Below are 27,174 nucleotides of genomic sequence, written 5' to 3'. Positions count from 1 at the left end.
GCCCCCAGATTGTTTATTTATTTTTTTTACAAATATTTTTGTTCCTGATTTTATAAAAAAAAAAAAAAAAAAAAAAAAAAAAAAGTATGTTCCTTTAACAGATTCCCTCCCTTCCTCCCCACAGCCAGCCAATTGTGGCGATCGGCTGTCATAAGCTTCTGCCTATGAGAGCCGATCACTCTCCAGTGTCCCAGGGGGACAGCCGTGTCACACGGCTGTCCCCAGTACAGCGCTGCTGCCGATCGCAGCGCTGTACACCTAAATAGACGGCGATCACGCCGTCTAACAGTCTCCCGAGCGGCAACAGCCGCTCGGAGACTGAAGGCGGGGCGGAACTCCGCCCCCCAAGCAGGAGATGCGCGTGCATCCTGCGCGCGATCTCCTGTTTTAGCTGGCCCCAGGACATTACGCCAATCGGCGTTAGGCGGTCCTGGGGCTGCCGCCACGGCCACGCCCATCGGCGTGACGCGGTCGGCAAGAGATTAAAAAGGTGACTGCATTCCGCTGCTGTTACACTCTTCAGGGGTTGAGGGGTTTGCTATGGGGTGCTGAAGCAGCTGGGGGGTTAAAGACGCCTGGCACTTACACTCGATCCAGAAGATCCCACTGCACCAGTCCTGGGTTTCATCCTCTAAAAACTTAGGTGTGCCTTATGGTCAGGTGTGTCTTCTGGTACGAAACATATGCTTTGCTTGTTCTAACCAGAGTCTGGTTAGTGAAAGAACTGTCTGACCTATTCCTCCCAGCATGTTTGGCTTTCAGGATGAGGGATGTACAGTTCTCCATTTTAAGAAACTACAGTAAAACCAAGTCAGCCTGAAACTTGCAGGGTGCAGTGACAGAAAATGGAACACACACAAGTAATTCCAGGTACAAGCACTCACCTTGTCTAGAGTCAGCATGTAAAAGTTTGATATATCATGTTCCTGCGCATGGCGAATACGAGCTCGGCACTCCTCTTCATCAATCATCTCTCCCACATATTCATTAACAAATTCACCCTAAAATGAATACACAGAGAAATGGACTGGGGTCAAAAAAGCAGACAATACATTTTAAAACTACCAGCAAAGAAAAATTAAAATATTTCAGCAGACATAATTGAGATAAATATATTCATATCCAGTAGTGAGTTACAGTATAAACACATGGAAGTCCTCACTGTCATGCCTAGAGTTGTTTGATGGATAGATGGTGAAGTCCGCTCAACCGACCACCCTGCAGGGTCAGAGCAGGAACGAGGCAACTTTACCTCAAATAATTCTAGTGTCCAAGAAAGTGATATTCCGCTCGATGAACCAGCAAAATAGAAAATCTTTATTAAAGCAGTAACACACGACACAACATGTCTGCTAACATGTTTCGGACACACAATGTTCCTTAATCATAGCATAAAATCCACACAGTGAGGGTGATCACTAAATAGCTAAAACCACACCTTCCAATCCTGAAATCCACCCAAAAAAGGGGAGGGGACTAGGGCGAGTCCAGGATATGGAGGAGATAAAGTGCACACAATCTAAAAACATAGACATAAAAATACATATGACAATCTGGATCTGATATACCATACTTCTGAGAATAACCAAAATTCCAAGAGACAAAAAAGTACAGAAAAGAAATGCTACAAAGCATAGGGGAAATTATATCACATACAAAATTGGTTACTCGCGAATTCAAGAAAACAAACATAAAAAATGGTAAAAACCACTCGTGTATGATGTATGGTTGAAAGCAAGAAACACAATAAACCGGTTGTAAAGTGAAATACGGCATATATGACTGCGAGGAACATAGAAGAAAAATAACTAATGCGGAGAGAAGCAAGCCGGAAAAAAAAATATCACTCTTAAATAATGCGGCTCAAATCCCATCTGGAATGGAGACCTTTGGGGATACGAGTATCCAAATGAAATATCCAGAATGTTTCCCTCATAGGCAGAGTGTTATACAAATCACCCCCTCGTGTGGGTCTCAAAATGCGTTCTACTGCCTGAAGCGCAGAGGAAAAGGCATACCAGACGGGCAGGTGTAAAACACAGAATTTCTAAATCTCCGATTAAGAGCCACTCGACCGACACAGTGGTTAATTTGTCGGCCACTGTTCTCTCAGTCGAGGAGCTCAATCTACTTTCTAAGGGTTTGTCTTTTGCCTCCACCCACCATTTTGACGTGTTCAGTACCTTGCGGGATGTTAACAGGTTTGTTATACTTTTGTTTGTCTATACTTTTAAAAAAAGCATTTTATGGACACTGGAGTTGACACGGTCCAAGACAGGTATCAAGAAACTTTAGCTCTTTCTGACATTCGGAGTTTTCAGGACACAAAGTCTCTTTTAATCCTGGAGCAATTGCTCATGGAGACTTCGCCTGTCATTTCCGAGGAGGATGTTGAGCCTGTTTCTATACGCAATCCAGTGTTTTATCCTGTCTCAGCCTGTAGTGCCCCAGTTGATTCGTTTCAAAATCTCATGGAACAGCATCTGTTGAACCTTGCATCCCATACCACCTCCGCCATCGGCAAGAAGTATAATCTAAATTTGGGGAGCGTCAGGCTCTCAAATCACTCAAGGAAAATCCTCGAGTGGTAATTAGAAATGCCGATAAAGGCGGAGCGGTAGTAGTTCTAGACACGGAGATCTATAGGAAGGAAGCTCTTAGACAACTTGGGGATACCCAGATATATGTTCCTCTCACTCGGGACCCTACTCTAAAATATCTGGAACAGTTAGGATCTCTTTTGTCTTTAGGAGAAAAGCTGGGTGTTTTGACGAAAAAAGTAGTAGAATATTTAATAGTCAAATCTCCAGTTGTCCCGGGTTTCCATCACCTTCCTAAAATTCACAAGCCTGGCTTTCCCCCTGAAGGTAGGCCCATTGTAGCCGGCATAGGGTCTCTAGGGGAACGGCTAGGTGAATGGGTGGATGGACATCTCCAACCCTTGGTAAGGCATTTAACTGGTTATGTCCGTGACACCAAACACATTTTAAGCAGCCTTCGGGATTTTGAGTGGCGACAAGGATACAGTTGGATTACTATTGATGTAAAAGCACTTTATTCCTGTATTCCTCACTCTCTTGCCCTGAGGGCCATTGATTTTCACATGACCAGGTATTCGTCTTTCTCTCAAGATCTACGCACATTCATCAGCCTTGCCGTCGAATTCTTGCTAAGCCACAATTATTTTCTTTTTGATTCGGAATATTTTTTGCAGTGTTGTGGGGCTTCCATGGGGGCTAAATTTTCCCCTTCACTGGCCAAACTATACATGGGCTGGTGGGAGGAGCTCTTTTTGTTTAGCGACGCTAATATTTTTTCCGATCGTATCATGTGGTACGGCAGATATATAGACTACTTACTAGTCGTCTGGAATGGTGACCCTAATGATGTGCCTAGGTTTAGAGAGTTTCTAAACGACAACCCCCTAAATTTATCTTTTACTTTTTCCTGGGCTCCATTCTAAATAAATTATCTGGACATAGTTTTGAGGGGAGAGCCCATTTCTAGCACTCTCCATTTCAAAACTTATCGGAAGCCCTGTAGTGGCAACTCCACTTTGAAGGCTAGCAGTTGCCACCCAGCACACACCATTAGAGCTATTCCATTGGGGGAATTCACAAAGGCCCGGAGAAATTGCTCCTCAGGTGAGAGTTTTATTGCCGAGTGCGATTTGGTTACCTCACGCCTGAAGGAGCGAGATTATCCGGGATGGATGATTTCCAGAGGACGCCACTTGGCCCTTAATAAATCCAGGGAACATTTGTTAACACAAACCCCCCTGACATCGTGGTGCCTCTCTTAATGGAGAAGTAGTGTTTGTTGCCACCTACAGCGAAGAATATAAACAGATCATTTCGATAGTAAAAAAATCTTTTGCCAGTTTTGAAATTAGATCCTCAGATAGAGAGAGTTATTGATTAGGGCATTAGATTTGCTAGTAGACGGGCACTAACTATAGGTGGTATTCTTTCTCCTAGCCTTTTTACTACCAACATACATCAGCCATGTTGGCTTAATACTGTGGGTTCTTATAAATGCGGTATGTCCACATGCAATTATTGTTCTGTACATACTGTATCTAAAACTGTTACCTCGTTCTCTAACGGGAGGGTTTTTCGTTTGAGACAATCTATCAATTGCCACACTAGATATGTGGATTATGTAGTGTCATGTTCTCTTTGTCAGGTCCAATATGTGGGCTGTAAAACCCGTCCCCTTAGGGAACGTATCGCAGAACACTACAGGGGAGCTGGATGGCTAACTACTGAAATTTCTAATGTCGCAAAACATTTTCGCCAAATGCATGGCAGTGGTATGTCATCCTTCTCCTTTCAGGCAGTGGAACGCATTTTGAGACCCACCCGTGGGGGCGATTTGTATAAAACTCTGCTTATGCAGGAAGCATTCTGGATATTTCATTTGGATACTCGTATCCCCAAAGGTCTCAATTCCAGATGGGATTTGAGCCGCATTATTTAAGAGTGATTTTTTTCCGGATTGCTTCTCTCTGCATTAGTTATTTTTCTTCTATGTTCCTCGCAGTCATATATGCCGTATTTCACTATACAACCGGTTGATTGTGTTTCTTGCTTTCAACCATACATCATACACGAGTGGTTTTTACCATTTTATGTTTATGTTTTCTTGAATTCGCGAGTAACCAATTTTGTATGTGATATAATTGCCCCTATGCTTTGTAGCATTTCTTTTCTGTACTTTTTTGTCTCTTGGAATTTTGGTTATTCTCAGAAGCATGGTATATCAGATCCTGATTGTCATATGTATTTTTATGTCTATGTTTTTAGATTGTGTGCACTTTATCTCCTCCATATCTTGGACTCGCCCTAGTCCCCTCCCCTTCTTTGGGTGGATTCCAGGATTGGAAGGTGTGGTTTTAGCCATTTAGTGATCAACCTCACTGTGTGGATTTTGTGCTATGATTAAGGACCATTGTGTGTCCGAAACATGTTAGCAGATCGTGTGTTACTGCTATAATAAAGATTTTCTATTTTGCTGGATCATCGAGCGGAACATCACTTTCTTGGACACTAGAATAGTTTGATAGAGGAAAGATAACAGCAGACAGCCCAGCTAACTTAAGTTGCATAGCAACACAGATGCTGCTCGTCAGCCACAGCCATTTGCTCATTCCAGCACAGTACATCAGTCAGAGTCTGCAATTGATACAAGCGCAACTTGGCTCTGTAAAATTAATAAGCTATTAAGGCTCACTGTACACCAGTGGTTCTGGATGTGCAGCTTTACCTTCAGGAACAAAGACTATTTGCATATTTGGGGGAGATACATTATGGGAAACCACACTTGCTGACTGAAAGCTGAATTTTAGATTTAGCATTGTTTTTTTTTCCTTTTAGTAAGAGGGCTTTTCAGTCTCTTTTAGCCCCTTGAACTCCCCTAGTGGTTCTGGTTCACCAAGAGCTAGGCATTATATAATGCATTAAACAGAGGACATTTATGATTTCCCTTAAAGGAATACTGTAATGGGGTCGGGGGAAAATGAGTTGAACTTACCTGGGGCTTCTAATGGTCCCCTGTAGACATCCTGTACCTGCGCAGCCACTCACCGATGCTCCGGCCCCGCCTTCGATTCACTTCTGGAATTTCAGACAAAGTCTGAAAACCACTGCGCCTGCGTTGCCGTGTCCTCGCTCCCGCTGATGTCACCAGGAGTGTATTGCGCATGCCCAGTACGGTCTGTACCTGTGCAGTACGTTCCTGGTGACATCAGCGGGAGCGAGGACACGGCAACGCAAGCGCAGTGGTTTTCAGACTTTAAAGTCTGAAATTCCAGAAGTGAGCCGGAGGCGGGGCCGGAGCATCGGTAAGTGGCTGCGCGGGCACAGGATGTCTGCGGGTGACCATTAGAAGCCCCGGGTAAGTTCAACTCATTTTCCCCCGACCCCCCTACAGTATTCCTTTAATTTCTTGGTAGCATGTACACTCAGCAAAAAAAAAAAAAAAAAAAAAAACATTGTCTTACAGTTATTTACACTCTGCCACAAGAAAGAAGCAAAGATATAACTCACCTTTTTAATATCACTTTTGCAGCGCAATCCCCAGCCACGGCTCAAGGTTCGAAAGATCTCCACGTCTGGGTACTGCCGTTTGGAGAAAGCCTGATTTTGACAGTGTTCCTCAGCTGGGCAAACAGAAGGATGGCATTCATACAACAGCATGCGATTAATGCACTCAGAATCCTGACCACAAGGATGGTCATCTGAGGCCTTGCAGTTACAGCGTGGGATTTCTGACATATCAGCAGTGAAGATTTGAACCTTCCCCACTGGCCTGTTCACCTGCAAAGGGAAGGAAACCATTAAAGCTGAAGAATAAGACATCTAATGCACAAATAAAACTATAAGGGCAGACAACAAATGCAGGTGGCTTATTCTGTATATAAAATCTGTGTATTGTTGCAGCTAATGTTGGTCTAAAAATATTATCAAATTTACAAAAAGAGTATTATTCATAATACAAAACACCATATTTAAAGTGGAACTAAAAACTTAGAACTTCCTCTCTCCTCTAGAAGGTTAGCCACACCAGGATAACCTCTATGGGAAGAAAAAAAAATCTTTATTACAATTTATGGAAATCCTAAAAAAAAAAAAAAACAACCCTCCATTTTCCCTGTATGATAAGAGCTGCCTTTGCAGAGCTCTCCTGCAGTCTATTCACTGTTGCTGATAACTAATTAGACTTTGATCTGGCTTAAAGAGGAACTCCAGTGAAAATAATGTAATGAAAAAAGTGCTTCATTTTTACAATAATTATGTATTAAACGATTTAGTCAGTGTTTGCCCATTGTAAAATCCTGCCACTCCCCTATTTACATTCTGACATTTATCACATGGCGACATTTTTACTGCTGGTAGATGTCAGTGGAAGGAGATGCTGCTTGCTTTTGTTTGGCAGTTGGAAACAGCTGTAAAAAGCTGTTATTTCCCACAATGCATCAAGGCTCCCACAGTGTGATGTCAAGACCTCAGTGCTGTGAGGCGCTGACTTCACATTGTGGGAGGGGTTTCACCCCAAGATCAGCCATACAGAGCCCCTGATGATCTGTTTGAGAAAAGGAATAGATTTCTCATGGGAAAGGGAGTATCAGCTACTGATTGGGATGAAGTTCAATTCTTGTTACGGTTTCTCTTTTAAGCACAGAGAAGTGAATTTTTTCAGCAACTATATGTGGAGTAAAGACTTTTCACTGTGTGCTCTGCAAAAGTTTGGGTCAGTTTTAAGAACTTGCCGTTATTTAAACAGTGTGCGCAAGTATTTTTTGCACTTTAATGCTGTTGAAAAAAAGCTATTTCTGTTTGCAGTCAGTTAAACTGTCAGTTCATATTGTCTTTCTTTGTATGCATGGGAAAAGAACTATCCTTTCAAATTTAGTACAAAAAATTCTGGTTAAACTGAATAATGCTTACTAGGAATCCTTGCATTGTATAGGGCTCAACTCAAGGGACTGGTCTCTTTTTTTGCTCAGCAAACGTGAAATTGTATCTTAAGCAATCAATGTAAAAGTTGAATATTTAGACAACAAAATCTTTGATTCTTATTTTCCAGTTATCTAAACTGAAATCACTTTTATTCTTTAGCAGTTAGTTTGATAAATTAGTCAGTGATAAGCATGCAATACTGTCCTCCCACTGGTGCTGTATATTCCAATAACTGGTAAGACATGACATGCTTTGGGGCAAGCAGTGAGCAGCAGCAGCACTCACTTTAATGTGCTTATAGGGTGGAGGCTTTTTGTCATTTTTCTTTTCTTCTTGCAGCTGCCTTATTTCCTTCTGTGCCTTCAGTTCTTCAAAACGCTCTGCAGCTTCCATCAGCCCTACAGAAACACAGAATGTTATAATACAAGGCAAAGAGCATGAGGTATCACATTTACAAACAAACTGTGTGGGACCATCTGAGATACCCTTTTTGTAGACAGCATCCATGCCCTTGCTCATTTTATCCTTATTGAGGGCGTCTCCTTCCATGTAGGGAAACACTCTGGCCTGATGTGTCCACAAATAGTCCTTCGAACCAAAAAACAAGACTGGGAACTCTCCAATGTCATGCTTCATTTTCTGGATGTTGGTAGGAATACTTTTTGGGTGACAAACCTCAGCTGGCCACCACCTGAGAAACATGGGGAAGGGGGGGGGGGGGGGGGGTAAGAGACACAACATTCAGTCAATATTCATTTACTGACCACAAAATAAAGGTGCCTTGGATTGCTCAAGTATCTTAAACTATTGAACTCTCTACCTGTATCTCCCGGCTTTCACCCATACGACTTCTTTATAATGAGGTTTTCTTCCAGCTTTGCAGTCATTACAGAACCAGTTGCCTTCAGGCATTTCAATGTTAAGACACTCACGGTGAAATGCAGCTGGGCAAGATTCACAACAAAGGAGACTTCCACCTAATATAAAGACAGATGAAAACATTTACACTGCTGAGTAGAAAGACAAATGTATACAGGTGAAGCTCGAAAAGTTAGAATATTGTGCAAAAGTCCATTTATTTCAGTAATTCAACTTACAAGGTGAAACCAATATATGGAATAGGAACTGTTTGCAGTTGTTTGGTTTAATTGGCTGATTAGAGGCTGACAATTTGAGCCTAGACTATTAAACATTTTCACAATATTGTAATGGCCTGAAATGTGAGGTTTTCATAAGCTGTAAGCCATAAGCATCAAAATGATAACAAATAAAGGCTTGAAATATCTCACTTTGCATGTAATGCGTATATATCATCCTGATTTAAAACTTCTTTCTTGTATTTCATATATTAGTTTCACCTTTTAAGTTGAATTACTGAAATAAATGAACATGTGCACGATATTCAAATTTTTCGAGTTTCACTGGTGCTGTAGTAAGTAGGATGTGCACTTATCCAGAGCAAGTATGCTGGACAATGCTGGCTGAGTAAAGGCAGGCTTAAAAACCTACACATTTTAATACTTTAATAAGTCACTACAGTGTCACTGGCTCTATCTGAGCAGTGTGGAAGTAGACCTTCTTTAATCTCAATAAAACACTTTGAGAATGGCTAAGGTACGGCTAAAAAAATGACCCTGTAAATACCTTTTACTTTTAGTATTTAGCTCTTTTAAATACCTGGAGTAATTTAAAAAAAAGTTAGATACTTGCCACAGTAGATGGAAGCCTTTGGATGTTCCAGAGGCTTCCTGGACTCACACTGTGGCCATCATTCCAGCACAGGGTCCCTCTATCTTCCGGCTGCTTTCTAGACAACTGATTAGGGTATCCAGACTGAGTATGGATGGATAAGGTCCTTGCATGCCCAGCAGAATGATTCTGCTTGTGCACAGCTTTTTCCTCTGTGCATGAGCGCTTCGTTCTACTCGTCAAGCAATTGACCTTACTTGCACATGCCCAGCCCAGATGTGCTCATCCACAGCCATGTGCGACCAGAAGAAATCCATTTGACTTAAACCGATATAAAAAGGGACCATACTCTGGATCGGTGGGCTGTTGGAGGATCTGGGAAGCCTCAAAACCATCCAGATTTCACACTACTGAAAAATGTATAACTTGTTTTTGTTTGCTTTAGGCATACTTTACATGCCATCTCTAAATCTTTGCCCTTTCTGCCCTAGGTGATAAAACGTGTCTAATTTTGCCTTAAAAGTGGAGCTGGTTGTCAAGGAAATATGAAATATTAGTGGTTACAGGATACGTGCCACTTCCACTTCCACCATTCCCTCAGTTACAGATCGTAAGGTAAAGTCAAAAGATAAAAAAAATAGTTCCAACATCTTCCAGCACTTTCCAAGTCCCTGAAAGATGGAAATCTGCCATCAAACTTTAGAGCTAATAAATTAAAAACTGAATCATCTTTAACGTCTCTGACTAAAGATAGATACAAAAATAAAAAAGCTAACAAAGCAAATCATTTTTGAAGAAGAAAAGTTGACATACCCTCAGAGCACACAAAGCACCAGCTGACATTGACATGCTCATGGTTCTTGCACCCTCTACGGGCAGTAAAATGGTTGGGGCAAATAATGCTATTGGAAGCCAGGGTTACAGTTCCTGCTGCCAGGCAAAAATCATTGGCATGATAGGCAACTGGACATCGGACACATCTCATCAGACGACCTATAAAAAAAGCAAATGTAATAAGTTACAAATAAATTAAAACTGCCTTTGTGAATATATACATATATGTAGAGAAGAACGTAGGGGGGGAAATTGTATTATTTACCGTCCATGCTTATATTCTGATTAACCGATACACTGGGCCGCGCACGCCGGACACGGCGTCCGATCCCCCTGCCAATTGCGGGGAACAGGACGACCGCTGTGCCCTGTTTGTGGCGGACGTATATTTGGACTCCCTGGGGATGTGGCGGCTCCCTGTCTTATCCTTCCGCCTTGTCTACGGATGAGGCCAACATGTGAAGTTACACGGGTGGCCTCTGTTCATAGACCAACCTCCCCCCTTGACATAAGCTGGAGCGGAGACGCCCTAAATATTTAAATAAGTTTGAGATAATCGGGGGCGCATTGCTCTCACTAATGTTACGCACAGCCATGCAGCTAACGTCCGCATACATCTGGCGGCTGATATGTGCATTACCATGTTTGGGGTACGTTTCTTGGTTTAATTATTAAGTTGTTTTGTATAAGAGGTTTAAAACCTATATTGGAGCAGAAATTGCATTTCCATTTATCACTGTTCATATTGTGGCCGGGAGCAGCGACGAAGACACACGGTGAGTATGTCTCTCTTCTCCCACTCCCGACTGGCCAGTACTACGGTCGCACTGCTGACACTTGTTTGGGAGTGGACTGGCCAGTTTTTGGTGACATGGATGCTGAGGCTTTGTCCTCGGCAGACATGTACTGTGGAGCATTGGCTCCAATTCATTCTTTCTTGTTTCCTCGTTATCTCTTCTTTCTCTAACCTCTCTCACTCTTTTTCTCTCTCTTGGTTTCCGGTGGCGCGGTGGGGGGCGGAGGGCCTGCGGGGGGCCCGGATTCTGGGGATGAAAAATGGGATCACTTAAAGTGATGACGCTGAATGTCCACGGGCTGAACATACCTGAAAAGAGGACTGCATTATTAACTGACTTGCACAAAGCTAAAACCCATGTAGCATTCATCCAGGAGACTCATTTTAAGGGCACAGAACACCCAAAACTCGGTAACTCCAGATTCCCACTGACATTTTTGAGTAATTCTCCAGACTCTAAGACCAAGGGAGTAGCGATCCTTCTCTCACGACATCTATGTATGACGCAGATACAGCAATTAATAGACCCGACCGGTAGATTCCTACTTATTAAAGGCATTATAAACCGCAATAAGGTGACCCTGGGAACCTTCTATGCTCCAAACACAGGGCAACAACCCTTCCTGGAAAACTTTCTGAGGGAGCTGGAGACCTTTGCAGAGGGGAGCGTGATCCTTGGAGGTGATCTTAACGTTGCACTAGACCCATCACTCGACACCTCCTCTGGTAATTCTACTATACCTTACAGAATCCTACAAAAATGCCGCTTATCCCTACAAGCTAGACAGCTAGTTGACCCCTGGCGTATTCTCAATCCCACTGGATGAGAATACACCTTTTTCTCTCATCCACACAAAGTGTACACGCGCATTGATTATGTTTTCTCCTCCCACAATCTTCTGTCCACAGTCACTGATGCAGATATCCTAACGAGCACAATCTCGGACCACGCCCTGGCCACAATGTCCTTCGCTATTTTAGAGGGACGTCGTGGACCACCAAATTGGCGTCTTAATGCCTCGTTATTGAAGGACCGAGTTGTGGTGGAGAGGATATCCAAGGCGCTTGATCATTATTTCCTCACAAATAATACAGAGGACATGTCACCCATGTCTCTCTGGGCTGCACACAAATGCGTTATTAGGGGAGTACTTATTTCAGAGGGGAGTAGAAAGAAACGAGAGAGGGATGAAGCTATTGAAAGCGCTCTCACTAAAATCCGGAGTCTGGAGCTAACTCATAGATCCTCCTCGTCTGCTGTGGACCTGGAGGCCTTAAAAACAGAGAGAGAAAAGCTTAGATCTTTATTATTTTTCCAAGCACGCTACGCTGCCACACGGTGCAAAAGGCACTATTATGAATATGGCAATAAATGTAGCTCCTTGTTGGCTAGGGCTCTCAGGGTACAGCAGACGATGAATTATATTCCCCATATAAACGACACTCACTCCCATAAGCACCACAGAACCTCGTCTATTGCCCGGATCTTCCGGAGCTTCTATGAATCCCTATATAACATCCCCAAAGATTTATCAGGAGGTGATGAATCTGAACTACAGCAGCAGATGCGAGAATACATCATCAGGTCAGGGTTACCCACTCTATCCCCTGAAGCTATGGAAAATCTGAAGGACCCCATATCTCTAGACGAACTTAAATTAGCACTCTCTCAGACTCCATCGGGAAAGGCCCCGGGACCTGATGGGTTTTCCTTAGACTACTATAAACGATTCATGACCACTTTGCACCCCCACCTCCTCAGGGCCTATAATTCCTTAATTGACACTGACAACCCCACGTCCTTCCCGAGAGATATGCTCCTTTCTCATGTCACGGTGATCCACAAGCAGGGCAAGGACGCTGCGCTGTGCGCTAATTATCGCCCCATATCGTTATTGAACCTAGACTTAAAGCTTTTCGCCAAAATTCTCGCAAACAGGTTGTCGCCTCACATGGCGGGTTTGGTGCATTATGACCAAGTAGGTTTCATCCCAACCCGAGAGGCAAGAGATAACACAATTAGAACACTGGGGGCGGTACACTGGGCGCGATCGAGGGCCTCACCAATGATGCTTTTATCTACAGATGCAGAGAAGGCCTTCGATCGCGTCCATTGGAGATTTATTGAATCCACCCTGCAACATGTTGGTCTTCCTAACAATATGCTCTCATGGATAATGGCACTATATACTAATCCCACAGCACAGGTAAAGGTAAACAGTGAATTATCACAGCCTTTTGGGATAGCTAACGGGACACGCCAAGGCTGTCCGTTGTCCCCATTTATCTTTGCCCTCACACTTGAACCCTTACTCCGTACAATCAGGTCTAACCCTAATATTCAAGGTCTCAAATTGCCCTCCGCAGAACATAAAATAGCCGCCTACGCGGATGACCTCCTCTTTTACATTACATCACCACATGTTTCAATCCCTAATTTAGCTTAAACTATACGGCCAACTTTCACATTTCAAAATTAACTACAGTAAATGCGAGGCATTGAACGTGAATTTGGACCCAGCTGTACAGAGCTCTCTAGAAAGCACATTTCAGTTTAAGTGGTCCCCCAGAGCCCTAACGTACTTGGGCACTAAAATTCCTGCTGATCTCTCAGATATATTTAACCTAAATTATAGGCCTCTTTTATCAACAATAAAACATGACTTGCAGAGATGGGACAGTACGAGGTTCTCGTGGTTCGGTCGTGTCAACATTGTTAAAATGAATGTGATCCCCAGATTCCTCTATCTCTTCCAGACTCTCCCTATAGCTATTCCAACTTCCTTTTTCAAAGAAATTAGACAGGCCCTACAGCGCTTCATTTGGCAAAGTAAACCTCCGAGACTAAAATATCATATCACAACCTTACCAAAGGAGTATGGGGGAATGGCCATTCCAAATTTGCAACTATATTATACAGCATGAGCAAAAAGAGGAATGGAGGCACTGTGCTTGCAAAAAAGATATACCTTTTAATCCTTGGTGAAGAGACACATCGGGGTAGACAGTGGGGGTGAGGGAGGCCTGACAGCTGTTTCGCTTAAAAACAAAGCTTCCTCAGAGGCCAAGGGAAAGAACTTCTTTCCCTTGGCCTCTGAGGAAGCTTTGTTTTTAAGCGAAACAGCTGTCAGGCCTCCCTCACCCCCACTGTCTACCCCGATGTGTCTCTTCACCAAGGATTAAAAGGTATATCTTTTTTGCAAGCACAGTGCCTCCATTCCTCTTTTTGCTCATTATACATCACTGCGTTCTGAGTTGCACGTGCAAGCTTTGAATACGAGATCCGGTGAATCGGACCCAGCATTTTTGTTCACATTTAGTGCCAGTCTTTTTTCTTATTTTTGTGTATATATTATACAGCAGCTTCGCTGCTCAGAATATTTGACTGGCATCGAAATAGCACTCATAAACAATGGGTATCGATGGAACATGATATCTCTCATTTTGCCCTTAAAGTGAACCAGAGACGAAGCACCCTTGTGTATTTTACCATAGAAATCAGTGGGAACATTAGAGAAAACATTTACCATGCTCTCTGTTCCATCCTCACTGCTAAAAGTGTCTGTTATCTAGCTGAGATAAGAATCCCGGACTGAGCATTGAGTCTGGCTTTGCTATAATGACTCAGCTATAATGATTCCTGAGCAAAGCCAGCAGGGGGCAGGCTTGGACTTGAAGACAGCAAAGAACACAGTCTCAGCTATAATTATTCTGTAGCAAAGCCAGACCGACTGCTTAGTCGGGATTCTTATCTTAGAGGTGATAACAGGCAAATTAAACAGAGAACAATGTAACAAAGAGCAGATTAGGTGTTTACTGTCATGTTCCCACTGATTTATAAGGTAAAATACATGAGGTTGCTTCATCTCTGGTTCTCTTTAAAAACTTATGCTGGATTAGCAAGCGTCCATGGATCAGAGGTATTTCGCACCCTGTCACTGTGAACACTTAAATTATTCGCTCAACATAGCCAATCATCCTCATTAGCACCATGGCCCTCCCCCCTTCTTCCCCTCTTAGATAATCCTCGCTTTCCACCGGGTACCTGTGGATTAGCATATAGGAGTTGGAGGAGCCTTTGCTTCTTACGAGCATGTCACCTGTTGACAGATAACAACTGGAACTCCCTGAGCCATATACAGTCCCAGTTGGGATCTTCTAACCTGGACATATGGGCCTTCTCCTAATTTAAACACTTTTTGCTCAGCATGGGATCTAAAACTGAATTCTCCCGTCCACTAACACAATTCGAATCCATGTGCTCCGGAGTCGGTCCCATGACAAGGGCCATATCAATATATAATATGCTGATCACCTCCAGGGATCCTAGCTCCATTCTACACTCCAAATGGGAATCTTCTCTGGGCTCCACTTTCTCAGATGCACAGTGGCAAAAGATTGTCATACTAGCCCACAAAGCCTCAATCGCGGCACACATCCAAGAATCGGGATATAAGCTCCTTACACACTGGTACAGAACCCCAGAAAGGCTTCATCAGATGTACCCCAGGGTTAGCCCCCTGTGTTGGCGATGTCAGGCACACACAGGGTCACTGTTGCATATCTTTTGGACTTGCCCGAATCTATCACTATTTTGGGAATCAGTGAAATCTATAATGGAAAGCGTGACGAGGGTAGAGACTTCTTCTGATCCCTCATATTATCTGCTCCATAACACACCTAGGAGTCTGGGTAGATACAAAAAAATCACTTTCCAAACATTTAATAAACGCCGCCAGACTGGTAATAGCCCGTCATTGGAAATCAACGCAATCTCCATCCACAGCGGAGTGGTTAAGAGAAGTAAAGCACATTAAAATGATGGAAAATCTTACCCAGTCAATATACAACCGCGATGAGCAGTTTAGCCGTACCTGGGCTCCTTGGTCAGAATATGAGGAATCAGGGGACTACACTAGAATACTTAACACTTAGTCCCTGGGACTACACCCATATGCTCCCCCGTGTAGACATTCTTTAGCGTTCTTGCTTGAGACTAGAATTAGGTTGCCCCGGCTTGGGTCCTGGTGTGGGGCCCCGCGCCCCGACGCGCCGCCACCTCTTGACGTTTCCTTATGTCACCTTTTCTGTTTCTCTCTCTTCCTTTCTATTCTTTTAAAACCCAACTACTTCATTCTCCCACCTAATATTAGGTCTTATACGCCTTTCCATTTCCCCTTTCAATGTATAATGAGATAAAAGTCCATATCAACCTGATATAGCGAAGCCCCTCGAGTGTATGATCCCTATGGGCCTCGAGGGACCCACACTTATGTGACCCCTCCTATATGGAGATTTAACGTATAGGACTTTTTTACGCTCACATGGGGGCAGCCATGTGAACTTAACTTGCTACCTATCCTATACATTGATAAATCTAGAATGTATTTTTAATACCCAGGCGTGTATGGCCTCCTGTGAATTTGCACGTTATATTAATAAAGGTGCTTCACTCCTCTTGAATACTGTACGCTGGCGGCACTGGTAAGCTGCATTTTTATGTGTTCAATATCTAATTCTTGACTGTGAGGTGCATATGATGTTATTGTGGGATGCTATATCTCTGTAAAACTTTGTTCATAAATAAATAATCTTTAAAAAAAAAAAAAACTGCCTTTGTGACTACAGTTATCTTTTCAACGTTATTATTCCGGTGTACTCCAAAAATGTAATGCAAAACAATCTATTTACAGAAAAGCTAGATCTTTATGCCTATTCAGATCTTGCCAAATAATTACCCTTAGACTCACCTTTTGAAGCGGATGGGTTGCTGGGGTTGTTGGCATGGCACGTGATGCAGGCATGCAGGGAACATCGGAAACCCTTCATCAGCTGGACAGTGCAGGGATAATTGTATGCACAATCCTCATGATAATACTTCCCACATAGCGGAAGGGAGCAGCGTTTCACCCCTGGGTCAGTGGCCTTGCACACAAAGCATGTATGGACACCTAAAATAAGAAGTAAATTCATCTATCATCTAGCCACAGAGGGTGCTAGCGCTAGATCAGTTCACAATAATACAAATAGCACAATCTGATCTTTTATGAAGTGCACAAGAGACTTCAGAAATTCCTATGTCTACACGTATATTCATGTATGCCCAACCCTCAATATATAAACACTTAACAGGCAGTGACCTGTTCCGAAGTCTTTATCTGCAAGGGTTCAGTAACCTCTCACTGTCCACCACAGAAAGGAAATTCTCATGTGTAGAACTACCGCAAATGAACAATAAAGAAGTTACACGGTGGTTTGGGCAAGGAATGAGACTTCACCAGTGAAAAAGGAGAAGCTGGTAGTGCATGTCTCTGACCCGTCTCTCTTTGAAAAGAGCACAAGACAGAAAGTGGATCTAGGAGGAGAGTGGGCACTCGTACAGCAATTTCAGGATCAACTATTCAGAATATAATGAAACTAAGATCTTGTAATAGGCTATTCTTCAGTATGGCCAAGTAGAAAGAAATTCTGTCCTACGTCTGTGAACTAAAAATATACAGTGGCTTGCAAAAGTATTCGGCACCCTTGAAGTTTTCCACATTTTGTCATATTACTGCCACAAACATGAATCAATGTTATTGGAATTCCATGTGAAAGACCAATACAAAGTGGTGTACACGTGAGAAGTGGAACGAAAATCATACATGATTCCTAACATTTTTTACAAATAAATAACTGCAAAGTAGGGTGTGCGTAATTATTCAGCCCCCTTTGGTCTGAGTGCAGTCAGTTGCCCATAGACATTGCCAGATGAGTGCTAATGACTAAATAGAGTGCACATGTGTGTAATCAAATGTCAGTAAATATACAGCTGCTCTGTGACGGCCTCAGAGGTTGTCTAAGAGAATATTGGGAGCAACAACACCATGAAGTCCAAAGAACACACCAGACCGGTCAGGGATAAAGTTATTGAGAAATTTAAAGCAGGCTTAGGGCCTTTTTCCACTAGCCTGCGATTTGCGATTTGATTCTGATCGCAAATCGCAAGGTACATTAAACTAATGTAAACTGCAGCAGCAATTTCCATTAGTGCGATCCGATTGCGATGCGATTTTGGTCAAAGCGCAATCGTCGTTCTGCCGTGTTTTGTATGCGATTGAGCTGTACTATAATGAGTATAGTAGCTCAATCGCAATCACATGGTGGAAATTGAAACGCGATTGCGATCCATTTCATAGTGGAAAAGAGCCCTTAGGCTACACAAAGATTTCCAAAGCCTTGAACATCCCACGGAGCACTGCTCAAGCGATCATTCAGAAATGGAAGGAGTATGGCACAACTGTAAACATACCAAGACAAGGCAGTCCACCTAAACTCACAGGCCGAACAAGGAGAGCGCTGATCAGAAATGCAGTCAAGAGGCCCATGGTGACTCTGGACGAGCTGCAGAGATCTACAGCTCAGGTGGGGGAATCAGTCCACAGGACAACTATTAGTCGTGCACTGCACAAAGTTGGCCTTTATGGAAGAGTGGCAAGTGGAAAAGTCATTGTTAACAGAAAAGCATAAGAAGTCCTGTTTGCTGTGTCCCCCACATGGCTTGTGGAAAACTGCAAACATGTGGCAGAAGGTGCTCTGGTCAGAAGAGACCAAAATGGAACTTTTTGGGCAAAATGCAAAACGCTATGTGTGGCGGAAAATTAACACTGCACATCACTCTGAACACACCATCCCCACTGTCAAATATGGTGGTGGCAGCATCATGCTCTGGGGGTGTTTCTCTTTAGCAGGGACAGGTAAGCTGTTCAGCGTTCATGGGAAGATTGATGGAGCCAAATACATGGCAATCTTGGAAGAAAACCTTTTGGAGTCTGCAAAAGACTTAAGACTGGGGCGGAAGTTCACCTTCCAGCAGGACAACGACCCTAAACATAAAGCCAGGGCAACAATGGAATGGTTTAAAACAAAACATATCCATGTGTTAGAATGGCCCAGTCAAAGTCCAGATCTAAATCCAATCGAGAATCTGTGGCAAGATCTGAAAACTGCTGTTCACAAATTCTGTCCATCTAATCTGACTGAGCTGGAGCTGTTTTGCAAAGAAGCATGGGCAAGGATTTCAGTCTCTAGATGTGCAAAGCTGGTAGAGACATACCCTAAAAGACTGGCAGGCAGCTGTAATTGCAGCAAAAGGTGGTTCTACAAAGTATTGACTCAGGGGGCTGAATAATTATGCACACCCACTTTGAAGGTTTTTTTTTAATGTTTGGAATCATGTATGATTTTCGTTCCACTTCTCACGTGTACACCACATTGTATTGGTCTTTCACGTGGAATTCCAATAAAACTGATTCATGTTTGTGGCAGTAATATGAAAAACTTTAACCTCCTTAGCGGTAACCCCGTGTGTGACACGGGGTAAGCCGCCGGAGGGTGCCGCTCAGGCCCTGCTGGGCCGATTTAAATAATTTTTTTTTTTTTGCTGGACGCAGCTAGCACTTTGCTAGCTGCGCCAGCACCCCGATTGCCGTCGCCGCGCGCCCGATCGCCGCTATCCGGTGCCAGGCAGCGCCGAGGGGTGGATCGGGTCTCCCAATGACGTCCCGACGTCGGTGACGTCATCCCGCCCCGTCGCCATGGCGACGGGGGAAGCCCTCCAGGAAATCCCGTTCTTTGAACGGGATTTCCTGATCGAAGAGGGTGGGGGGATGCCGCTGAGCAGCGGCTATCATGTTGCGAGCCCTGGGCTCGCTACATGATTTAAAAATTTTTTTTTTTTTTTAAACTGCTGCGCTGCCCCCTGGTGGTATTTTTCATACCGCCAAGGGGGTTAAGGCAGCCAAATACTTTTACACTTATGCTACTTGCACACCAAGACGTTGCGTTTGGTGCTACGTTAAGGTCGCATAACGTGCACCTAACACAACGTATGGTGGTGCGGGAGAGGACGGTAGAGTGAGCCGCGTTAGGCGGCTCTATCCGTATAAGGTCTCCCAGAGTGGCGCTGATTGGCCGGCGGGACCACGTGATGCGGAGCGAGACACTCCGCATCACGCGGTCCCGCCGGCCAATCAGCGGCCGCCAGTGCAGTGCATATTAAGTAGCCATGTGTGCGGCTACTGTAGCTGCATCTCCCCGCCTCCTCTCCGCCCCCCACTGAGCATGTGCAAACAGTCTAACGCGGCTATAGCCGCTCTAACGCCGTAGCATGCTGCACTTTCTGGACAACGTGCAGCGTTACATGTAACGCAACGTGGGCTGTGTGAACAGCCCACTTGTGTTACATTGCTGTGCGTTGGGGGAGCGTTACAGGCGCACTAACGTGCGCCTGTAACGTCTTAGTGTGTAAGCAGCCTTAAAGCAAACCCGGAGTGAGGAAACTCACTCTGTACATAACTATAAAGGAAAGGCTCTGGATACCATAGAGCAGCGTTCCCCAGCCCTGTCCTCAAGGCCCAACAACAATACATGCTTTGCAGAAAGCCACAAACATGTACAGGTGAGGTAATCAGAGTTTCAGCAGAGCTGATTAACTACTTCTGTGAATTTCCTCAAAACATGCAATTGGTGGCCCTGAGGACAGTGTTGGGGAACACTGCCATAGAGCCTCCACGGTCTTTGCTCCATCCCCATTGAAGTTCTTTGACCGGCTGTGTCTTTGGTACTCCTTGGGCAGCCTTCATACTCGTGTCCCAAATACGTCTGAAGACAGGCACATCTGTACTACAGATGCACAAGCCCGGATACGCTAGTCTTCAGAAGCACTTTGGGACGCAAATACTTCCAAAGGCTGCCCAAGGAGTGCCAAGGAATTATTCAACCTAGCAGGTCGAATAACTCGAACAGGGAATGGCACAAGAATGATCAGACGGACCAAGGAACAGAAAGGCTCCATGGCATCCACAGTCTTCCCTCTATACAGGTATGTATAAACCCTCAAGTGAGTTTCCACACCTCATGGTCACTTCAAAATGAGCGATCAATAATGCAACTTGGTTAAATTTAGCTGCATTTTATAATGCCGGCATGTCATATTCAGTATATACAATATAACATAACTAGGTTTTTAGGCTCGCTTCACACTGCAGTGCATAACGAGCACCTTTTGCCCATTTTTGCTGGATTGCAAGAATTGGCAGTCAAACAGATCTAATTTATGAATAGGATTCATTCACACTTGTCAGTAAGCAACAGATCCATTGGATTCGACCAGCACAATTTTACTGGACAGCAGATGCGTTTCCCACAGAAGCCTGTGGTGGAAACATCTGCTTTGTACTATAACCCAGGGCTGTGGAGTCGGTCCAAAAATCCACCGACTCCGAGTCAGTTTAGGATTCCACCGACTCCGACTCCACGACTCCGACTCCTCTAATTTGCATATTACAATTTTGTTGATTAAAAGTATGTAACATGAAATTCGTCTCTTAACTGCCAACGCTTAGGAATTTTACAAGACAACTGAAGTGAGAAGGATATGTAGACTACTATATTTATTCCCTTTAGACTAAATCTAGTCCTTGGTAAGAGTACTTGTAAAAGGTACAAAGCGGAACAAAGAACATCTATCAGGCCCTAGGCAATGTAAGTGTGGGTACATGTAAGAATGATGTGCAGGTACTCTGCAGGGGAATGAGGAGATTGTAAACAGACAACACCTCTGTGTTCAATGTGCACAGCATTCTCAGTGGATTCCCTGCAGCTCTGTGGGGAGTGCATATGTAGAGTATAGTACTACTGTAACAAAGTAAACCTGAGACAGATGAAATTAAAGTTTTATACATACCTGGGGATTCCTCCAGCCGCCTTCAGAATAATCAGTCCCTCGTTGTCCTCCTCCACCACCTGGATCTTCTGCTATAAGTCCAGGTACTTGAGCCAGTCAGGCGTAGTGCGCATGCACACACTCCGCCGCCAGGAGCATACTACACCTGTGCAGCACTATTGCGCAGGTGCAGAATGTTCCTGGCTGTGGGAGCGGCATGCGGCCGGACAGCGCTGACTGGCTGAATTACCAGGACTCATAGCAGAAGATCCGGGTGGTGGAGGACAGTGAGGGACTGATTAGCCTGAAGGGGGCTGGAGGAAGCCCCAGGTATGTATAAAACTTTACTTTTCATCCGTCTCAGTTACCCTTTAATTTGTAGTCACCAAACCAAATTTTAATAACATCTCAAATTATTTGATTTCATGAGCAAAGGGAGTGCATACATTTGCATAAATCAGCATCAATGCAGAATTATTTCCATCTCGCTGACCATCTCTATTAGTGACACAGCTACACATCAGGCTTTATTCTTACAGCATAGATGTTATTTAGTATATATAAGAGATTCCTGTGTACACATCATATATACAGTCACAATCAGATATGTATATCTGACCTTAAAAATACGGGGACTGCTTTATTGAAGCAGTACAAGTAACTCATTTTGATTGGTTTATTTCATTTTTGTGGACTAAGCACAGCTATTACTGTATATATACATTATTTTTAATGACTATTATCTGAGAAATAGAACATTTTATCATATTTTCTATTTTAATTACAGTTACAAATTCATTAGGAGTCGGAGCATTTTTTCCCGACTCCGACTCCAGGCACCCAAAATTGCCCGACTCCACAGCCCTGCTATAACCAGATACAAAATGTTATCAGAGCAGACACTGCACTGTCTGTTCCGAACGGGCCATTTGTGATCTGCCTCGATGTAAAACAAGCTTTATACCGATAATAAACTAGCCAAAGAAAGTACACACACACACACACACACACACACACACACACACACACACACACACACACACACACACACACACACACACACACACACCTTTCCCTGTGGTTTGTCTGCACTGCTCATCCGTGTAGTTTTTTGGCACACAGCAAGTAAGGGCCTTTTTCCACCACCCTGCATTTTGCGTTCAGATTCCGATCTCTACCAGATCCCAAAATGCAGTTTCCAGTGGTGTGATCTTGTCTCAAGCGCAATGGTTATCCTGCCACGTTTTGGATGCAATTGAGCTACTATACCGAGTATAGTAACTCAATCACGAGTGGAAATCAGTTTGAAACAATCACAACGCAGCACGATTGTGTTTCATAGTGGAAAAGAGCCCTTGCTGAAGAGTAGTCAATTATTTGTGTAAACAGTCACATGCCATTTTAAAGAACACTTAAGTATACTACCAATGAGAACCATGGAGTATTGTTTGTGGCAACCATATATTAAAACACATGAGAGCTTTCTTCCCAGAAAAATAATACCCAACTAGGCAATCACTTGTTAATCTGGTAAACATATTTCATTTTCACCATAAAGCAAATGGATTGCTAAAAGGCTGGGTAAAAAAGTTGCTTACCCATTTAATGGATTGCTATAAAATATAACCTGTGTAACACAGACAGGCTTTGGACAGAGAACATGACTTTTTCATCATGACAGGCAATAGTGATCACGTACCTGAAGAACATTCTCTACAGATGAACTTCCCCCGAGGCATATCAGTCAATCCAAGGCACTCCAAGTGAAATGCACCACAACACTGGGCTTCACACAGCAGCAACTCCCCTGGCTTCTCACACACCTATGGAAAAAGATATACTCAATGGTCTCGGATCTACCTGTTCAGTAGGCCAGCACCTATTCAGTAGGAGACCTTGGGCAAGACTCCCTAACATTGCTACTGCCTATAGAGCGCATCATAGTGGCTGCAGCTCTGGCACTTTACAAGTCCACCAGGAAAAAAGTGCAATATAAATGTTCTGTGTCTTGTCTAGTTTATGAGGAATGTGGGGAACATGCAACATTTCAGTGATAATTAGGTTAATCTGCTGCAAAAGGCTAATATTTTGAAACAAAATGCACTAGTACCCTCCCAGATCTTTAATAAAGGCAAACAGAATTATGTAACACCGTACTTTTGTAGTGCTGGCCACAATGAGATCATTTTTCACCAATAAGTTCATGAGCGGGCAGGTCCAGGGATCTGAGCTCACACAAAGGTAATGGCTCATGCCCCTCCCAGCTCCTTTTTGACAACCTTATATAGAAGATGATGAGATAAGGGAAAAAGTTTGAACAGTAAACAACAGGAGTATGATTTTATGCAGAGCGAGAGGCACAGGAGTACAATTGGCTTTTCATAGCATCAGTCCTAGAACTACCGACATTCTAAAGTTCAGTTAAAATGAGTACTCCTCCTCGTTATCTGCCAGGCTATTTCTCTGCTGGACCCATTCTTTCATCCAGCTGCTAATGACAATAATTCAAAAGGAATCTTTCCAGTTTGGACAGACCACAATACAAACTCAGCTGCAATACATCTGAGAATATTCCTGTAATGAGGGATAATGTCTTTTATGGGAGGGAGGTGTTTCGTTACCTACCTGGCACACATTCTCCTTCATGGCTGCTCCACCCCCTCCTCTGTCAAAGTTCTTCTTTGAAGAGGATACTCCATGCTCTTGATCCATTCCCTCCTCTGTAGTGTCACTTGGACTGGCAGCACCATGATCATTCATTTCACCCTGAAAAATAAGACCTCTTGATTAAATTTGAAACCCTCATGAGATTTTTTTTTTATATTAATATCCTACACCTCAAGAGACAACTTTTTGTAAAAGTTCTGAGTTGGTGGCAATGATTCAGTAAACTTTTAAACATTTTATTAGTGCATATTGAATCATTGAATTATCTACTTGTCAAGTATGTGGTAAGCATTAGGCAATAAAGTGACACTGCAGTGTAAAAAAAAAAAAAAACTATAATGATTTGTATGTGTAGTACGGATAATTCAAAGAACATTTTTAACAAAGAAAAAAATTATTTTTTATTGTCGGTTATATAGGTTTTTTTTTTATAACATTGCATCATTCTGTAATATTTGCAGTTTACAAACTAGATTCTGCATTTTAACTTTAACTATGAAACAGAGCAGAGCTAATGACCATTTGAACTTTCCTGCATTAAAACCTTTAACAAACAAGAAACCATTAAAGACAGGTTGAGGCAAGTGCTTCAAAAAACAGCACTGTAGTCGAAGAGCTCAGAGAAGCTCTTTTGCATAGATAACGACTAAAGTTTTGTAATTCTTTCTGTACTGGAAACAATAGGAGACTCATCTGTGCTACATTTAAAAGGACAACATTCAAAGAAACTGTCATTCTGTAAATCCCACATACATCTAGAGCTATTAGCCAGTAACTATAGAAATCTTTTCAGAAGTCTCTTATCACAGCCTGTGTGAAAGAAATGCCCTGTGCATCAGAGCCCTGCTTCATAAGTTGGAGTCAATAACAGGACTGTACCATATAGATAGGTGCCACTTCCTTGCCATTACTCACACAGATGATTTACTGTTTGTTTCTGCCCTGCCCACACACACTGCTTTCTCACAGATCATATGAGAACAACTGAGAGATTTTAAAACTACAGAGAAAGGATCTAAAGTGAAGGACCCTTACTTTATTCCTGTTCTTGGATGCTTACACCCACCATTCAGAATGAGCTCTTCCTGGCTGTAATCTTCTGGTTTTGTGAAGCACAAGAACAAGGCACACAGAGCTGCAGCTGATAAGTTAATTCCACACTATTTTGATGCTATATCTCTGCTTTCTGTTATTCTGAAGACATCTCAGTTACAGGATTACAGCCAGTAAGGACTGTTTCTGTATTCTGGATAAAGTCCTCCATGGTAATGCCCACAGCAAAAACTGTTCTCTGTAAATGTAATATTTTCTTCACATAAAAACTGAAAAGATGAGAAAAGCCTTTCTATTGCCATTTGCTAGTAATTCCTAGAAATCTGTCTGGCATTTAGAATTTTAGTTGTCCTTTAACCCCCTGGCAATAATCCCGAGCAGAGATGTACTTGCTTAGAGCGGTAAGCCAGAGCTCAGCTTGGACTGGCTAAAACCGCCGTTTGCGTTTCGTTCCTGGGTCCCGCACGTGATCGGCGCTTGTCAGCGGGACCCAGGGACCCCCTTTACCTTCATTCTTCATCCGGGATCGAATGAAGGTTAATCAAGACGGCGAGCGGCGTTGTGCAGCATGTCGTAATCGAGTTTTGCCTGTCTAATTCCTCCTCATTTGTCTCTAACAAGATGTTATATGATCTGCCACCTGACTGCCATGGCAGAGATGGCAGATTAGCTCATTTGAAAGCACAGGATGTTAATAATATAGCCATTTGGTTCCCAACTGCTTCTGAGCTAAATGCTTCTGCCTTACTGTTACCGACGCCTGCCTGGATTTTGACAACTCTCTGCCTGCCGCCAGCACCGACGTCTGCCTGGATTTTGACAACTCTCTGCCTGCCGCCAGCACCGACGTCTGCCTGGATTTTGACTACTCTCTGCCTGCCTTATTTGTAGTTTCACAATTTTTCAAGTTTATTCATAAATTTAATTAATTCAACAATTTTGTGTTCCAGTCTTATTTATATGCAGAATGTCTACCAGCTTTTATTCTGATATATTTTGGCGAGTTATGACTAAAGAATTGGAGGCCTAAAATTATTGGAAAAAAAAAAAAAAATGTATCTCGTCTCATAATTCCAGACAGAAATGCACCGCCAGGGAGGTTAAAGTGTAAGACATGACATAATAAGGAACCAAACTACAAAAGCCTTGACCATAGCAAACTACACAAGCCTTGACCACAGCTTTGTAAACAAAAATTGTAATAATACTACTCCTCATGAAAAACTCAAAAGAATTAAAAACACAAATGCATTTGATTTCTCTGCAATTTTGTTTCCATTTGCAATCTTGGAGCCTGTGTAGTAGTTGTCCCAGCATGCAACAGTCTACATTAGTTAAGTGAATGAATATACAAAAAATAAATGAATCCTGATTTGATTTCATATTACAATTTAATGTTAATCCTGCAAGGCACGAATCAATCAATATTTGATTTGGGTCCACTTTATTTACCTCAGAATGCGAAGATTCCTGTGGAGTCAAGTTTTTTTCCTTCTTGAATTTGCCAGCATGTCTTAAACGCTTTCGTCTCTTCCGTTTTTCAGTAAGCCTAGATGCTGAAAAGAGAGCATTCACAGGAAGTTCAAGTCCAACTGAGCTCCACAGATATGTGATAGATAGATAGATAGATAGATAGATAGATAGATAGATAGATAGATACACACACAAAATTTAAATCCTGTATCAAGAAAAAACAAAAGAAAAAAAAAACATGTTTTTCATGTTATGGGTACCTGAAGACACCTCCCATTGATTTGAAAGAGAATGTCCTGCGTGATAACCTCAGTCTGTAGTAAAGATCAGTTCCTTGTTATGTACATTATCTGCATGTGACTGCTGCGCTTTACTGCATGGGCAAGTGATAAGAGGAGGAAGACAACCTACTCTCCGCCGGGCTACAGATAGCTTCCCAAGTTGCACTGTATTTCAATAGGAAAAGTACCCTAAAAAGCTAATTTTTTTTTTTTTTT

General features: G+C 43.0%; 1 protein-coding gene across 2 annotated transcripts in view; it reads right to left on the bottom strand.

The window, feature by feature from the left end:
* NSD1 (nuclear receptor binding SET domain protein 1) overlaps nt 1-27,174 on the bottom strand; it is a 111,928-nt gene that overhangs the window by 14,649 nt on the left and 70,105 nt on the right. For both annotated transcript variants that reach the window (XM_068277065.1, XM_068277066.1), the window contains exons 10-19: nt 26,657-26,760; nt 24,110-24,250; nt 23,184-23,307; nt 16,530-16,730; nt 9,963-10,142; nt 8,281-8,437; nt 7,946-8,151; nt 7,746-7,858; nt 6,048-6,317; nt 885-1,001 (exon numbers count right to left, since the gene is read on the bottom strand). In XM_068277065.1, coding sequence (XP_068133166.1) covers nt 885-1,001; nt 6,048-6,317; nt 7,746-7,858; nt 7,946-8,151; nt 8,281-8,437; nt 9,963-10,142; nt 16,530-16,730; nt 23,184-23,307; nt 24,110-24,250; nt 26,657-26,760 — 1,613 coding nt within the window. The remainder of the gene's footprint in view (nt 1-884; nt 1,002-6,047; nt 6,318-7,745; nt 7,859-7,945; nt 8,152-8,280; nt 8,438-9,962; nt 10,143-16,529; nt 16,731-23,183; nt 23,308-24,109; nt 24,251-26,656; nt 26,761-27,174) is intronic.

This window comes from Hyperolius riggenbachi, chromosome 3 (genome assembly GCF_040937935.1).
Source record: "Hyperolius riggenbachi isolate aHypRig1 chromosome 3, aHypRig1.pri, whole genome shotgun sequence".
Lineage (NCBI taxonomy): Eukaryota > Metazoa > Chordata > Amphibia > Anura > Hyperoliidae > Hyperolius > Hyperolius riggenbachi.
Note: the sequence above shows the minus strand (reverse complement) of the source record. Positions and strands in the feature narration are given on the sequence as shown.